General features: G+C 40.0%; 1 protein-coding gene across 5 annotated transcripts in view; it reads right to left on the bottom strand.

Moving 5' to 3' along the window:
* Positions 1-1,333: 1,333 nt before the first annotated feature.
* The window catches only part of C9orf72 (C9orf72-SMCR8 complex subunit), a 32,137-nt gene continuing 16,558 nt past the window's right edge, over positions 1,334-16,912 (bottom strand). For 2 of the 5 annotated variants that reach the window (XM_079926729.1, XM_079926730.1), the window contains exons 8-11: positions 16,262-16,497; positions 13,855-13,912; positions 12,363-12,472; positions 9,955-12,257 (exon numbers count right to left, since the gene is read on the bottom strand). In XM_079926729.1, coding sequence (XP_079782855.1) covers positions 12,071-12,257; positions 12,363-12,472; positions 13,855-13,912; positions 16,262-16,497 — 591 coding nt within the window. In that variant the 3' untranslated portion in view covers positions 9,955-12,070. Of the gene's footprint in view, positions 1,427-6,817; positions 6,910-9,543; positions 9,745-9,954; positions 12,258-12,362; positions 12,473-13,854; positions 13,913-16,261; positions 16,498-16,912 lie in introns of those variants that run through there. The other 3 variants (XR_013829096.1, XR_013829097.1, XM_079926731.1) reach the window with 3 other exon arrangements.

The raw sequence follows: 16,912 nt of genomic DNA, 5'->3' as shown, positions 1-16,912 counted from the left end.
CCGTCCTCCTTTCTTTCTTTCCCTTCCTTCCTGTGTTACTTTGTTCCAGAGAGGATTTATGACAGCTAGGTCACTCAGCAAGATTTCCACCCAACGTTCCAGAAGAACAAATCTCCTTTTTTATAAAATTGAATTACACTTTCATTCCCTTTCCTTGGCTTTTTGCTTTCCTGCGTTCTTTTCTGTTTATCTCAGCAGATGCTAAATCAGGTTTTCACTTGAAGTGGTTCCTCACTGCTACTCAGACTGGGGGTAGAGTCCTCACCAGAAACCCAAAGGAAAGCACAAGTGAAGAGTTGGAAGGACCTTAGAGCTGGTTTGCCTCAGCGTCTAGTACAGCTCCAGAACTTTCACAGGAGACGGAGGGCAGGGGATTCACATTTATTGAGTGCCTATTATGTGCTAGGAGCTGTGTTGGGCATCTTCAATTATATTAGCTCCTCTTATCCTCACAGTGACCTTGGCTGGTAGGTATGAGTCAGCTTTATACTGGCCTTTCCTCTTTCTCCTTTCAGTCAGCCTGCTCTCTCACTCCTGCTTGCAATCACCTCCCAAAGAAACTGACTGCCCTCGAGTCCTTGTCTCAGGCTCTGATTTGGGGGAGATCCAACCAAGATCCTTGGGTTCCTGGTAGACTGGAAATGAAGACCATCTTGTGGGCTGATTAGTAAGGGAGAAGGTTATCGTTGTGAGGTCTGTAAGAAAATGGGCTAAACCAGAGAGAGACCGTGAAGCAGAGTAAACAATTCCAAGCCAGAAATTCTATTACGAAAATTTCCCTTAAGTAGAGCTTTCTTTGCGAAAATCTATGCAAGGTGTTCATTCAACATGCCTGGGAGACAATACATCAGAACATTAACTGTTTTTCTCTTCTGAGTAAATTGTCAATAGAAGTTCCCCTCACTTCTTTTTATCTCAGTCTTCACTGCGCCCTGGGGAATCTCAATTCCAGTCATTGGAGATAATGACCTTTTTTTCCTTCTCCTTACACCAGGTAGAAGACACAACCATCATTCTCTACCTGGAAGGTAGCACAGCATGTTAGTTAAAATAAGTTGTGGGCAGTAGAGGCAGGTCAAGTTCTAGTCAGCTGGGTGACTAACAGGTTTCGCTGCAGAAACAATCTTCCGAAGTTGGTGGCTTAAAACTGTAAGGTGAAGGTCTCGCTCATGCACCATGCTCACGTTGGGTGGATAGGAGTGGGTGGGGGACTCTGCTCCCATGGCTCCCACTGCAGGACCAAGGCTGGGGAGCGGCCACTTTCCAGAACGTTAATGGTCACTGTGGCAGAGTGAGAAGGAGGCAAAGCTCACAGCGGTTTTCTTACCTTCCATCTGAAATCGACACACGTCTCTGGCTCAAATTTCGTTGGCCATTCGGGTGGTCATGCCTGAGTTCCACGGAAGGCGAAAGTACTATCCAACTCCTCGGTGAGAAAAAAGAGAGAGAGAGAAAAGCAGAATACTTGTGAGAAATGTCTGTCACATTTGGACAATCATTTAACTTAAGTTTCAGTGTCCTTGTGGTGGACCTTGGGGATACTCTATCTCCAAGGTCGTTGTGAGGGTTAAATGAGAAATTAGCACGTAGCCATTACTCAATAAATGTGGCTTATTTGACCATGATCCTTTGTATACCTGAAATATAGTATTAAGTTTTACTGCAAATAATAGCAAGTTCTTTAACCCTTTTCCATAAATTGCATTTTCTAGTCTTTAAAAATGATTCCTGTGCCCTTTCTCTGAATTTCTCCAAGTTCTGTCTGTTCTAAGATGTGGATTCCAGCACAGTGCTCCCAGCATAGAAAGGACCTCACTACTACTAAGAAATGAGAAAGTACTTGTTTTTTCTTTGTGGAAGGGGAGCTATTCAAATATAAAATGAGGATCACTGTATTTATTATTTATAGCAAGTATTGTTCTAGAACAGAGATGAAACTCTGCATAAGTTCATTAGAACAGTACGGGTCTCATCAGAAAGAACATATTATTATGATGTTCGAAAAACTCAGGCTGGGAATGAAGTTACTATAAAAGGATGGGCTAAAAAAAAAAAAAAAAGTATGGGCTTCTTTGGCCAGTATGTGATTACCGTTTCAGTGGAACTATTATCTTGTCAACAGACACATGGTAAAACCTGCAGGGTCTTCCTCTGACTTCATGAGAGTGAGTAGCCTCTGACTTTCCCTAGGGAAGGCAGGGTCCTGGTAGGGTCTGAGCAGGGGCCTGACGCACAGGCTGTACTCACGCCCCGCCCCCGATCCCTCATCATTCTAGCTTTTGGTTGGGAAAGCTGGCATTTTGAGTATCTAGTCATGAGACTTTCTCATTTTCCCACCCCTCCCACCTCCCCCACCTTTTTTTTTCACATCATGGCCATCGACTCCTGCTTTTATAAGGTATTTTTTTATTCTGGAAGAATTTGGGCCAGGGACTCTTTCTGTTCAGCAAATGGCTTGGCTCACGTGGACTCTGGGTTTGTTTACGTTTTTAGGACCTGCTGTTGCGAAACCCTAGTTTATGTTATGTAGCTGGGTGGCTTTAACCAGAATGAATTCATTTGCTCAAGTTATTTTTAAAATGTGCTTTTTCCTTCCTTAGCATATTAGAGAAGCTCTAGTCTCTTGTTTGTGTGGGTCTAGGTCAGAAAAAAATTTCCGAGTCTATTGCTGGAAGCCAGAGAAAATGTCTAGCCAAAGTGGTTTAAGGGAGGCTCTCAGCTTTGAACAGAAAAGCCTCTCCTCCCTGAATGCTGAGTTGAAACACGGAGTGAGTGGCTGGTCCCGGGGCTGAAATCCTTGATGCTTCCAGAACCGAGAAGGTCCTGCAAATGAGTCTCAAACTGCTCCTACAGGTGTGTGGGAGGGGGCTTTCAGGTGGATATCCACATGGCAAGAGACAGCGGCTACAGCCAGGTGGAGCCCCCACCGTCCAGCAGCAGGGAGACTGCTTGAGGCGCTGGGGCTGTAGAGACACAAGCCCTCTACCTCCTCGGGCCACATGGGCTTATTCATCAGACTACCTTGGAAACATCTTTTGTGCATGCATGGTTTTTCTTTACTTTTTTAAAAAAATATTTATTCAAGTATAGTTGATTTACAATGTTGTGTTAATTTCTGCTGTACAGCAAGGCGATTCAGTTATATATAAGTATGTACATGTTTTTTCATATTTTTTCATTATGGTTTATCACAGGATATTGAATACAGTTCCCCGTGCTATACAGTAGGACCTCATTGTTTATCCATCCTGTATATAAGAGTTTGCATCTGCTAACCCCAAACTCCCAATCCATCCCTTCCCCTTGGCAACCACAAGTCTGTTCTCTGTATCTGTTTCTCTTTCACAGATCAGTTCATTTGTGTCATATTTTAGATTCCACATATAAGTGATATCATATGGTATTTGTCTCTTTCTAACTTACTTACTATGATAATCTCTAGGTCCGTCCATGTTGCTGCAAATGGTATTTTCATTCTTACTTATGGCTGAGTAATATTCATATATTTGTGTGTGTACATATATATACCTCATCTTCTTTATCCATTCACCTTTCGATGGATGGTTAGGTTGTTTCCATGTCTTGGGGCTACTGTGAATAGTGCTGACATGAACATACGGGTGCATGTATCTTTTTGAGTTATAGTATTGCCCAGATGTATGGCCAGGAGACGAATTGCTGGATCACGTGGCAACTCTGCTTTTAGTTTTTTGAGGAACCTCCATACTGTTTTCCATAGTGGCTGCACCAATTTACATTCCCACCAACAGTGTAGGAGAGTTCCATTTTCCTCCACACTCTTTCCGGAATTTGTTATTTGTAGACTTTTTAAAGATGGCCATTCTGGGGACTTCCCTGGTGGTCTAGTGGGTAAGACTCTGCGCTCCCAGTGCAGGGGGCCCAGGTTCATTCCCTGGTCGGGGAACTAGATCCCACATGCATGCCACAACTAAGTCTGCATGCTGCAACTAAGACCCGGCAGAGCCTAAATAATAAATTAAAGAAAGAAAAGAAAAGAAAAAGATGGCCATTCTGACCGGTGTAAGGTAGTACACACATTGTAGCTTTGATTCCTTGCAAACGTTTTATTTCACAACTGGTTTTTACATATAATTCTTTAGGACATAGATTCCTACCTTTGAGGGGAATCAGAAACCCCTCTGAGAATCTGATGAAGGCTATGACCCCACCACCCAGAAAAATATACATATGTACAAACTTTTGCTTAAAATGTCAGTGGTACCATTGGGATAACACCCAAGAACTGCCAAGAGGGGTCCATAAATCCTATTGCTTCAGAATTTGGAGAAACTTCAAAACTGAGATTAACGGTATGTGGATACCATTCATTCTTTCAGAACCTGCTGAGTTCCTGTTTCATGGCTGGTACTATGCTGGAAGCTGGGGACACAAGGATATATAAGACAAGGACCCAACCTCGTGTGTGAAGCTCACAGTCTAATGGAGACAAACAAACCCATGATAATGGTGATAATAATGAGTTAAGTGTTATGCTAGGCCTATAGGCATAGAGACTTACAAGAGCCCTGAACGGAGGGTAACTAATTCAACATATACTTAATAAACGTATTAAGTGCCAGACAATTAGGTGTAACCTAGTGCACAGACATGGTCCTAGCCTCAAGGAGCTTAAAGTCTGGAGGCTCTAAATCCAAACTTGAGGGAAGGGACTGGAAGAACAGGACACCAGACACAGGTAAATCCTGATGGACAAGTAAGTCCATCCAGGTGAAGGGCAGCGAGAGCAGTGATGAGAGTAAGGTGGGTGGGGAAGTACAAACCTCATCAGGGCCCCTGAGTGAGGGGATGCGCGGCGAGAGAGAAGGGTGGAGAGGTTTCCTGTGGTCAGATCCCAAAGGCCCTTGTGCTTCACCCAAGGATGGCAGGCCTTCTATTGTGTCAAAGCTTGTCACGGAGGATTTTTTTTTTTTTTTTCCGGCACGCGGGCCTCTCACTGCTGTGGCCTCTCCCGTTGCGCAGCACAGGCTCCGGACGCGCAGGCTCAGCAGCCATGGCTCACGGGCCCAGCCGCTCCGCGGCGCGTGGGATGTTCCCGGACCGGGGCACGAACCCGTGTCCCCTGCATCGGCAGGCGGACTCCCAACCACTGCGCCACCAGGGAAGCCCACGGAGTGTTTTTTTAAAGCAAGCGAGTGAGGCCAAAGAGGAGATGATATTAGAAAGATCACTCTGCCTTCTGTGGAGAAAACGGATTGGGGCGGGGGAAGGGCATGGAAAGGAGGGCGGTTAATGGGTGAAAAGATCAGAAGTGGGGGCTGTTGATTTAACGTGGATGAGAAATAACGGCAGTGGAACTAAAGCGGAGAGATTTGAAACACAGGGTGAAGCGTCCAGATAGTACCTTTCATGGCCTAGAATGACCTTCTCCGTGGGCGACACTCTACTCTGTGCGATCAGGCAGTGATGGGTTCACAGTAATAAAATAATCTGGCTACTAAGGTGGTATCACCTAGAATCACAGCTGTAGCATTGTTGTGGTTTAAGAATCAGATATGGGAACTTTATATTCAGTTGCTTAATGATGCTGATAATGACACGGATACCACTGACAACAGCTGCAACTAGATTTTATTGTTCACTTGCTCTGTGCCCGTTACCCTTTCAGGCGTTCTGCATGTATCAACCCACTTATTTTTTCAAACAATCCTGTGATGTAGGTTCTTTTATTCCTGTGGAATAGAGGAGGATATTGAGGTAGCACGGAGACGTTCAATACCTTGCGCAAGGTCACACAGCCAAGAAGTGGAAAAACAGGGATTTGAGCCTTGAGGTCTGGTTCCAGGACTCACGCTCCTATCAGCTCTACTCTCTGCCTATAATGATAGCTATAGTGTCTTTTCCCATAAAAATCAGTATGAGCATTAAAAAGGAGTTTTTCAATTTGCTCTGAACACTGTAATCACAAAAAAAGGTTTCCATGCCACTCATGTCCTCTAGAAATGTAGTAGAAGAGGTACATGAAGCAAAATGCTGGGTGTGAACGTTTTTTGCAGATTCAGGTTCCAAAGAACAGAAAAGGAGAAAAAACAAACAATGGTGTTTTTAAACAATGAATGCTGTTTTCCTTTAGCCACAAGAGAGTTTTAAAACTTGACAAATCCATTCAGCTTTCAAAGCATTCCACATTCCCCACCCACAAGCAAATGCCAGAAGGTGCCAGTTTGAGCCAACTCTGAGCTCAGGAATGATTTTCTAAATACTGGATCAGATTTCTTGAATGTCCACGTTCCACAAATGGATACTTACCACTGTCCTAATGGGTCTGATGAAAACTGCTTAGCAATTTATCAAGCTATTCATTTAAAAAGAACATTTCAGCAAGAGATGAGATAGTGAGACACAAATGCAGAAACAGAAAATGACAAGGTCTTACTACTTTGAAGGGACTGAAAATCACCGCCTTAAGATCTTTGAAATTTTAGAGCTGGGTCGTGCATAGGCTGAGTTTTAATGGACTCTCTGGGGGAAAAAAAGCTTCTGATTACAAAAAGAAAGTAATTTCCTTATTTTGCAAGAACTAATTGTTTTTGGAGAGGACAAAGAAAATAATATTTAATAAACTCAATATATTCATTGAAGTAACTTTTTTAGAAGCACGCCCTGTGCCCAATACCATGCTAGACACTGAGATACAAAAATGAAGACATGTATCTTGTTGTCTAGCCTAGTGGTGGAGAAAGAGAAGCAAAGAAATGGTATAACAGACGCAACAAAAGAATGTACTAAGAAGTTAGAAGTAAGACAGTGAAAAGTGAGGTTAGAGGGATGAACAGAAACTGTGTTGCAAAGATTTGGGACTTAGATTTGTGAGTGATGTACAGCCACTAAACAGAAGTGATCATCAGATTTAATCTTAGAAGGATCATGCTGTTATCAATATGAAGAATGGGTTGCAGAGGGGAGACATCAAAGGCAGGATGAGTTCCAGTCTTCATAAAAATCACTCCACTACATTCTGATACATCCCTTTCTGTTCTCCAATCCATTTCCTCTTATCCCCCAGACACATGATTTAGAAATTATCTAATCTTTTAAAACTACTATTTAGTTTCCAACTATTTGAGGTTTTCCCAGATATCTGTTATTGATTTCTAATTTATTTCCACTGTGGTCAAGAGAACATACTTTGCAAGACTTGAATCCTTTTATGTTATGGAGACTTGTTTCATGGCTCAGAATGTGGTCTATCTTGGTACACATTCCATGTGTTCTTTTTTTTTTTTTTAAATTAATTTTATTTATTTATTTTTGCTGTGTTGGGTCTTTGTTTCTGTGCGAGGGCTTCCTCCAGTTGTGGCAAGCGGGGGCCACTCTTCATCGCGGTGTGCGGGCCTCTCACTATCGTGGCCTCTCTTGTTGCGGAGCACAGGCTCCAGACACGCAGGCTCAGTAGCTGTGGCTCACGGGCCTAGTTGCTCCGCGGCATGTAGGATCTTCCCAGACCAGGGCTCGAACCCGTGTCCCCTGCATTAGCAGGCAGACTCTCAACCACTGCGCCACCAGGGAAGCCCCTCCATGTGTTCTTGAAAAGAATGTGTAATCTACAGTTGTTGGGTATGGCTATGTTCTATAAATGTCATTTTCATCAAGTTGGTTGATAGTCTTGTTCAAGTCTTCTATATCCTTACTAAGATTTTTTTTTCCTGTTAAGTCTTTCATTAAAATTGAGCCTATGCATAATGTAGCTCTAAAATCTGTCTTCTTATTCTATCAAACATTGAAAGAGGTTTTCAAATCTCCAACTATAATTGTAGATTTGTCAATTTCTCCTTATAGTTTTATCAGTTTTTACTTCAAGTATTTTGAAGCTGTTATTAGGATTTTTGTGTCCTCGTGCTGAATTGACTCCTTTAGCATTGTGAAATAATCTTTATCCCTGATAAAGGGATTGCTCTGAAATCTACTTTGCCTGATTTTCTTAATTTTTTTTTATTGGGGTATAGTTGTCTTACAATGTTGTTAGTTTCTACTGTACAGCGAAGTGGAGTTCCCTGTGCTATACAGCAGGTTCAGATTAGTTATCTATTTTATACATATTAGTGTATATATGTCAATCCCAATCTCCCAGTTCATCTCCCCCCACCCCTGCTGCTTTGCCCACTTGGTGTCCATACATTTGCTCTCTACATCTGTGTCTCTATTTCTGCCCTGCAAACCGGTTCATCTGTACCAGTTTGCCTGCTATTAATATAGCCACTCCTGCTTTCTTTTGATTGGTGTTAATATGGTATATCTTTCTCTACCCTTTTACTTTTAATCTGTCCTTTATTTTCTACATGTGGTTTTTGTTGGTAGCATATAGTTGGGACTTGTTTTTTTTATCCAATCTGACAAGTTCTGCCTTTTAATTGAGGTATTTAGAATATTTATCTTTAAATCTCTTGAAAAGATAATTGGCTGTTTAAGCAAAAATAGTAAGCGTGCAGCTTATAGCATATGTAGATGTAGAATGTGAGGCCCCAACAGCACAAAGGCAAGAAGAGAGAAATAGAAGTTTTTCATTGTAAGGTTCTTCAACTGTACGTCATGTGGTATATCACTTGAATGTAGACGGGTATGTTAAAGATGTATATACTATAACCCTAAAGCAATCACTGAAATAAAAGAGTTACAACTAATAAGCCAACAAAAGTGATAAAAGGGAATCATGAAAAAAATACTCAATCTAAAAGAAAGTAGAAAAAGAAGAAAAAAATAACAAAGAACAAATGGTACAAATAGAAAACAAATAGCAAGATGATAGATTGAATCTAACCATATCAATAATTACATTAAATGTAAATGTTCTAAACACCCTGATTAAATGGTAATGATTGTCAGATTAGGTAAAAGAGCATATGAAACACTCATCAGGTACTGAGCTAAGTACCTTACATAGTCTCACTAAGTCCTCTTTTTTTCTTTTAATTTATTTAAATTTATTTTTGGCTGTGTTGGGTCTTTGTTGCTGCACGTGGGCTTTCTCAAGTTGTGGCGAGTGGGGGCTACTCTTCGTTGCGGTGCACAGGATTCTCATTGTGATGGCTTCTCTTGTTGCGGAGCATGGGCTCTAGGCACATGGGCTTCAGCAGTTGTGGCATAAGGGCTCAGTAGTTGTGGCTCACGGGCTCTAAAGCACAAGCTTGGTAGTTGTGGCGCATGGGCTTAGTTTCTCCGCGGCACGTGGGATCCTCCCAGACTACGGCTCAAACATGTGTCCCCTGCATTGGCAGGTAGATTCCCAACCACTGCACCACCACGGAAGCCCTCATTTAGGTCCTCTTAACAATCATGAGGTTATCATCATGTCCTCATTTCAAATATTTAACAAATGAGCCTCAGAGAGGTTAAGTAACTTCTCCAAGTAGCAAAGCAGGGAATCACACTTGGGCACTGCAGAGTGCTAGTAAGCCTGTATGTAATACTTGCTTCCTTCCCCTCCCTCCAATTCAACAGCACTGAGTACCTGCTACATGGAGGAACTGTCCCAGGAGCTGTGCCACAGGACAACTCTGGTAACTGTTTGGGATGAAATCCAGCTTAACCAACTGAGTGACCACAGGCTGTGTATTATACTTCCTTAAGCTCTAGTCTCCTCATTTGTAAAATGGAATTAAACATACCTGCCTCATAGTGTTGTTGCGATGATAGATTCAGAAAGTCCAGTGGATAGTGTGTGTCACGTGGGGGTGGTGAACTGCTTTTGGTACTTTAACCTGCACCCTGCAGATGACACAAGAAATATCAATTGGTACAATTCCATGTAAAAACCAAAATAGTATTAGAGAAGAGTGACATTCACTGTCTTCCTGTTTGACCTGCAGCACTACAGAGATAGACCATAGAGGTCTCATTTTTAACTTCCAGCATTATATGAAGTTTGGGTTTCTTCTCTGAGAATCTTAGCAATGCAATGAATCAGTCTTCTTCTAGAGAAACCTTTCAACTCAACTATTACATTTATGAATTAATTTTGTTTTCCTGGAGTAAAAGTGTCAATCTTATTTGTTTTTCAGATTAAGGGGTTTAGATTCCTTACACTTTCACTTTCATACTGGACACCTATACTGGGGACCTGGAAGGAATAACTTCAACTTAGATTGTATTAATATTATTATAACAATAATTTTAAAAAAGAATTTACACAAGTATTATCTTATATCTGATATATTAATATAGAAATTAAAAAGTCAAAATGCAGTCCTGGGAGTTAAGCAGACAAAAAAATAAAAAACAAAACAATCAAACCACATATAATTCCAGCATCACACAGAACCTTTAAATATATTTTCTTTCAAAAGAGAAAATCAATTAAAAAAATTGTTTAGCTACAACATGACTGTCAGCAGAGCAGGGAGCCAATCAGTCTTTCAATATCATAGCACTGCTTTTCCAAGTAAATAACTGAAAGACACAAAATTTCAAAGATCTTTTATTCAAAATTCTCCATCTAGGAGAAAAGATATATAACAATGTGCACACATGCTTTAATAACTTATTTCACTGTACAACTTGCATCCCATACAATGGTACAATAAATCAGCAAAAGAAAATAATTAGCACTTAAATAATCTATCATGTAAATAGCACTGAATACAGCGTTCAACAAGGTGGAATCTGTACATTTTTTCATGACTGAGCCAGAGCATCTGTCAATCTAGTTGAGTATGTGTCTAAAAATCGAGATGTCTACACCTTTATTAGTGATGTGAAAGGCTATTAGGACCTATGTTGGTTTGGGTTAAATTTGGTGGGCGAGGGCAGAGGGGCTCTATCACTTTTATCCCTTTCTTATAAATACTTTTTCTCTTTAAGTTACTTCCACAGTTTTAAATAAAAATATATTTTATGCTTGTGTATACTATTTTGTCAATACTGTTCTAGCACAGAATTATGTTAATTGGTTATTTTATAGCTAGCAAAATGGTCCAAGCACATTAAGGAAACAAAAGAAATTGACCACTTAGTTCTGCCAAAGTAGCACCTAGTAAAATAGCATGTCAGTAACGTTTCTCCTGCTAGTCCTCCTACGATGCAGGCAAAGAGACGTGGCAACAACTTCAAAAACATGGGCAGAAATTTAAGGAAGAAGATACTATTCTTGTTCCTGAAAAAAAATCTTACTAGTTAGTATTTCTCTATTGCATTTAATAATCTCAGAGTTATAATGACTGCTAAATCAAAGGAAGACTATACAAGAGGAAAACAAGATAAAAATGAGAGACTAGTGAAATCTGAACTTCTTCCAAGAGATTATATTTTCCAAGAAAAACAAAAGGCACAGGAGGTATACATTTCAATTTGGCTCAAAAATAATGAAAATTAACTGAAAAACTTGGCAATAACTACTGAAACATAAAATCCAATTCTCTACATTTTCTGTGACAGAGCTCAACAAACAAACAGAAAAACACCCTGATTGTGGTTCACCATAATCGGGACTATACATACTGCCTGACGTTTCTACACAGACTGAATCCCAAGGACTAAGTCTGCAAAGTAGGATCGAACAATTGATTTCAATAAAACATCTGCTTGATCAATATTTTCCTTCTAAAACTTAACCTATGTTCAAGCTAACTTCCTTTTGTAGAACTGAAATGATTTGAACGCTCTAATTTTTAGCTGATTGTAGAAGTATTACAGTAATCCCCCAAACCAAGGAACACCAAGAGATGGAAAGTCAACTAGTATTATATCTGTGAAAGCTAACTCAGATTTCACTTGGATACTTGTAAACCATGAATCATAAGTTTCAAAAAACAGTAGCTGTGGTCAAGTTTATATCCTATATCTTTAAAAGATAGCAATAATATTTATTATAATTGTAAACATACGTCTGTCTCCCAAGAGAGCACATCTAGGAAAAGGTGCATTTATTGTAACTGCACCTAACATCCCCTTACAGGCTTTCTGTGACAACTGCAGTGTAACTATCATTTGCTGAGCAGGACTCTAGGGCATAACCCAAGGGAACCATGTCTCCCAATACCACGGAGCTACTTTACCAGCAATTATGATCGGGACGCAATATTAACAAGTTACACATTTAAAAAGTCATTAGAACATCTCGTTCTTGGACACTAGTATAGAAAGGTCTTCCAAAGATAAAGGAATGGAGGCCTGGTTTAATTTTCTCAGCTAGAGCCATTATTATGTTAAGATCGCCCTCTGCTGTTAAATCAAGGTCTATCTTCAGGTTCCGAAGCGATTTAAAGGGCTTTTTCCCCTTCTGCCTACAAATAATAATAAAAAAGAAATTATAATACAGAAAATGTCCAAAGGGAACAAAACAAAAGCAACGTATGAAGGTTTTTCTTCCATTTAGGAGTCTGACTTACGTATCATCTTCTATATATTTTATTAGTGTCAAGGCTTTTCTGTGAAGGACGAGCAGAAACTGTGCAAGGAAAGTACTCCTGAGAGATAGACCGGGTTTCAAATGAAAGACCTGCAGGATAATGAAGCGTTTTTATAAGTAATTTGCCCCGTTCTACTTATACACAGCATGTTTCTGTCTCAGCGCTGACAGTGCCTGGCAGATAACTCACGTTAGAGCAGCTAACCACTTCCACAGATGCGCCCTGACACACAGGAGGAGGTGGAGGTACGGGTCTAGGAGTGATCTAACAGTTCTGTTTATCTTTAAGAATTGACTCAAATTTTTCCTTCTGCCTTAGACTATATTCGTGTTCATTTTATTTATTATTAAAAATCATGATATAAGTTACTTCTAGCTGTGTTAAGTTTTCTCTGCCCACATCTTCAAATAAAATTGGAGCTACCAGAGGTGAGCCATGCTTAGACTATGGGGTTTTTAAAATTTATTTATTTATTTATTTATTTTTGGCTGTGTTGGGTCTTTGTTGCTGTGCGCGGGCTTTCTCTAGTTGCGGTGAGCGGGGGGTACTCTTCGTTGCGGTGCTCGGGCTTCTCATCGTGGTGGCTTGTCTTTGTTGCGGAGCATGGGCTCTAGGTGCGCGGGATTCAGTAGTTGCGGCTCGCGGGCTCTAGAGTGCAGGCTCAGTAGTTGTGGCGCACGGGCTTAGTTGCTCCACGGCATGTGGGATCTTCCTGGACCAGGGCTCGAACCCATGTCCCCTGTGTTGGCAGGCGAATTCTTTACCACTGCGCCACCAGGAAAGTCCTAGACTATGGTTTTGAGATATTCATATTTTTCTATTCTGGGGGGGTGGGGGTACATGTGTAGTGGTAGAAGGATTTTATTTCTGCTTGGGAAGCATGGAATTACATGACTTGGAATTATCCTTGAACTTTGCAATATGTCACAGACCACAGACCTGGATCCAAAATTCCTAGTCAACCTAACGATTATGTTATTTCAAAGCTACATCTATGACACTATTTCTTGGCCTGATCCCCAGAAAGATAATTATGACAAATCTCTGTTACCTTAAGAAATAAGACCCATATAATCTAAAATTTTCTTCAAAATCTAGATTTTTTTCAAAGGAATGAGACAATAAAGATGCTATCATGTAAATAAGTTTTAAAGACATTTTTTGCTCAATTAAGGCAAATAAACATTTGTACAATATCCCCCTTACCAAAAGAAAACACCCTTGGGTTATAAGTTAGTGCTTAGAATTAAAACATTTATTATTTGAACTGGGGGATGCTGCATCTTTAATTGTTAATATACAGGCTACTCCCGTCTAACAATTCAGAAGAAAAATAATTTTGACACTTTAGAAAGATCAGAGACTCTACAAAAGGACTTAATTCTAAATTATATTATAGGCAGTGTGGGATATATTGAAAAAGAAAACATGTCATACCATTCACTCTGACAATCTCAGGTTTAACATTTACCTGATCCAGGAAGGCTTTTACTAGAGTGTCTCTGTGTAAGACATCTTGAAAAATATTCCTATGAAGAAAACAGGACAAATGTTGAAATGATTTCCACAACCTCTCACACCAGCCAATAAATTAAATTCTTAGAAGTGGGATTATAAACATATTTATAAGAATTAGATATATATATTTGAAAATATAAAATACATACTCATTTTAACTCAAGGATACATTTGTCTATTACTGGAGTTTGTCAGGCCACAAAGTAATTATTTTCTCTTAAATAGTATAAGCGGTCCCAGGAAGGGTATGTATGTATCTATCATACACATTATAAAAAAATACCAATTGCCTTAGGCAATTAATAAATATAATTACCAATTCCTGCCATCTCAAAAATATAGAACAGCAACAAAAATAAACACATACCACTACCACCAAAAACCAAAACAAAAGGTTAACTTCACATACTAATAACTTCTAATAAGCAGTTTAGGAAGAAAAAAAGGTAAGAGGACGAATGCTGGGAAACATTCAGGTGGGATTAAGGAACACACACAGATGGTTATCTGCAACGTCTTGATCACTGGGTTTGTATCCACAAGCCCATCATCTGGCAAGTAACATGAACCAGCTACCTAAGAAAATGTTAGCTACACTGGCAATGAGCAGAGTAAGAAGTTAAGTTGTAATTCACAGTGGAGATAATGTTTATCTACCACACAACCTAGGATATAGTAGGTTCTTGAAAAAGACTGTCCCTTTCCCAACCCTCTTGGATCTTTTCTCTTCTTCCTTCCCTTTCCTTGCCTTCTACTTCCCTAAGGAATTTACTGGGATGCTAGGTTATACTCAAGTCAGAGGGTAATATAACATTTACTAAGGTAAGTAATTTTTAACTGAAAAGAAAGACTGAAAATAGCAGGGATCATCATATAACTGACAGGAGTAGCAGGGAGGGAGGTGTGTGCGCAGAGGTAATAGGAAAGTACCTAAAATTTCCTAGTTTTAGCAGATGGGTGTTCCCTACTACAGAAGAAGGAAACTCAGAAGGGGGAAAAATCAGCATTTCACAATTACTGGCTGTCCAACTGGTGGCCAGTGTGGGCACTGACAACAACCTTTCTCTGGCTTTGGAGAGAGAATTCAGCTATTTAAGTCTAGTGTTCTGAATATATCTGTTTCATAAATTGCTTGTATTGGTCATATGTGAATTAGGTGAAGCAAAGTGTTAAAAAATTCCCCCAAAAGCGCTCTCCAGGAGCCCACCAAAAAATAGAAAAAAAAAACCCCAAACACTTTAGGAAAGAAGAAATGCTTGAAGGATCAGATTAATTTTGAGAATTTTGACACGTGTGCCAAAATTACCTATATGTGAAAACTTCGGGACCTGAAATTCTTATTGTTTTGTTTTCTAAACCAATTCCCCTACATCTTTCAAAGGACTCAACAAGAACACCAGAGAGCTGGGAAAAGCTGGGTCCTAATGAAGCCATCTTTCTGCACCTAGAGACACACGAGGCTGGGGATTCCTTGGACATGGTGTTTCCTTACTATGCTTTTGGGCAACACCTTCTGTCTGACTATTGGTGCTTCACATGTCTGTTGCCTCAGCTCAAAAGTTTTCTTCAAGACACAGGACAGGGTTGCTTGCTCCAATTTTACTGCTGCCTTATACACTCAAACCTGGATTATACTAGTTAACATTTATTGAGCACATTCTATGTGCCAGGCATTTTAAACTGATTAAAGAGAACCATGATAGTATACTACAATTTCTTTTCCTGATTTCAGAACAACATTTAAGTGTTTTATAATTCAGATTTATCATCTTTTTTTTTTCTAGTTGAGTCCACATTCAACATATTATCATTACTTTTTTTCTTGTTAATTTACTGATCAGACTTTATGGTAAGAAATGAATAACACAATATAAAATGCAAAGTAAAAGAATGCTCTATTAATATATTTTGACAGTTTTGCCATATTTTATATTTATATATCAAGGAAAAACAGACTTAGAATTACCTCTTTAGTTAATAAGGTTCAGTTAATCAGCCTTTTATGACTCTTACACACTAGTCTATAAGCAATGTAAGGAGCTGGGGCTGTCTGGCTGGCCACTATTAACCTTAGCACCAAGTACTGCGCCTAGGGGCTCAATATACATTTGTTAAATAAATACTTAAATACTTATTTTTAAGGACTAATCTAACCTATCTTATGGGAAACACAATTATATTAAGAAAAGCTGACATTTAAGAAAAAACGCTTGATTAACCAAATACTTCTTCCAGTATAATTCTCCTAGTAATGTTTCTTTCCTTTTAAGCAACAAATTGTTTGTTTTCTTTCTACTCATAAAAGATACAGTTTCCTAATATTGCTTAATGACAATATCAAAAAGCAAGGCACGACATACAAATCAGGAGTGAAGCTTTCGTCCGTGTAGATGATGGTATCCTGAGCCATGTCTTCTTCTGAAGTGGCTCTCCAGAATGCTGCCAGCTCTGATCTCATGTATCTACGCTGATTATAAATATGTTCGTGACAGGGTGGCATCTGCTTGACGGTGTTGACGTCCACATCTATGTGTGTGGTGGGATAGGGCGCGTACATGACTTGCCGGAAGGGAAGCACAAAGCTTCCAGTTGAATCCTGTTATAAACGAAAAGAAAATTTACTGAGAGAGGAACCAAGATGGCGGAGTAGAAGGATGTGCTCTCACCCCCTCTTGCGAGAACACCGGAATCACAACTAACTGCTGGACAATCATCGACAGGAAGACACTGGAACTCATCAAAAAGGATACCCACATCCAAAGACAAAGGAGAAGCCACAATGTGACAGTAGGAGGGACGCAATCACAGTAAAATCAAATCCCGTAACTGCTGGGTGGGTGACTCACAGACCGGAGAACACTTAGACCACAGAAGTCCACCCACTGGAGTGAAGGTTCTGAGCCCCACGTCAGGCTTCCCAACCTGGGGGTCTGGCAACGGGAGGAGGAATTCCTAGAGAATCAGACTTTGAAGCCTACTGGGATTTGATTGCAGGACTTTGACAGAACTGG

Source organism: Stenella coeruleoalba, assembly GCF_951394435.1.
Source record: "Stenella coeruleoalba genome assembly, chromosome: 7".
NCBI classification, from domain to species: domain Eukaryota; kingdom Metazoa; phylum Chordata; class Mammalia; order Artiodactyla; family Delphinidae; genus Stenella; species Stenella coeruleoalba.
Note: the sequence above shows the minus strand (reverse complement) of the source record. Positions and strands in the feature narration are given on the sequence as shown.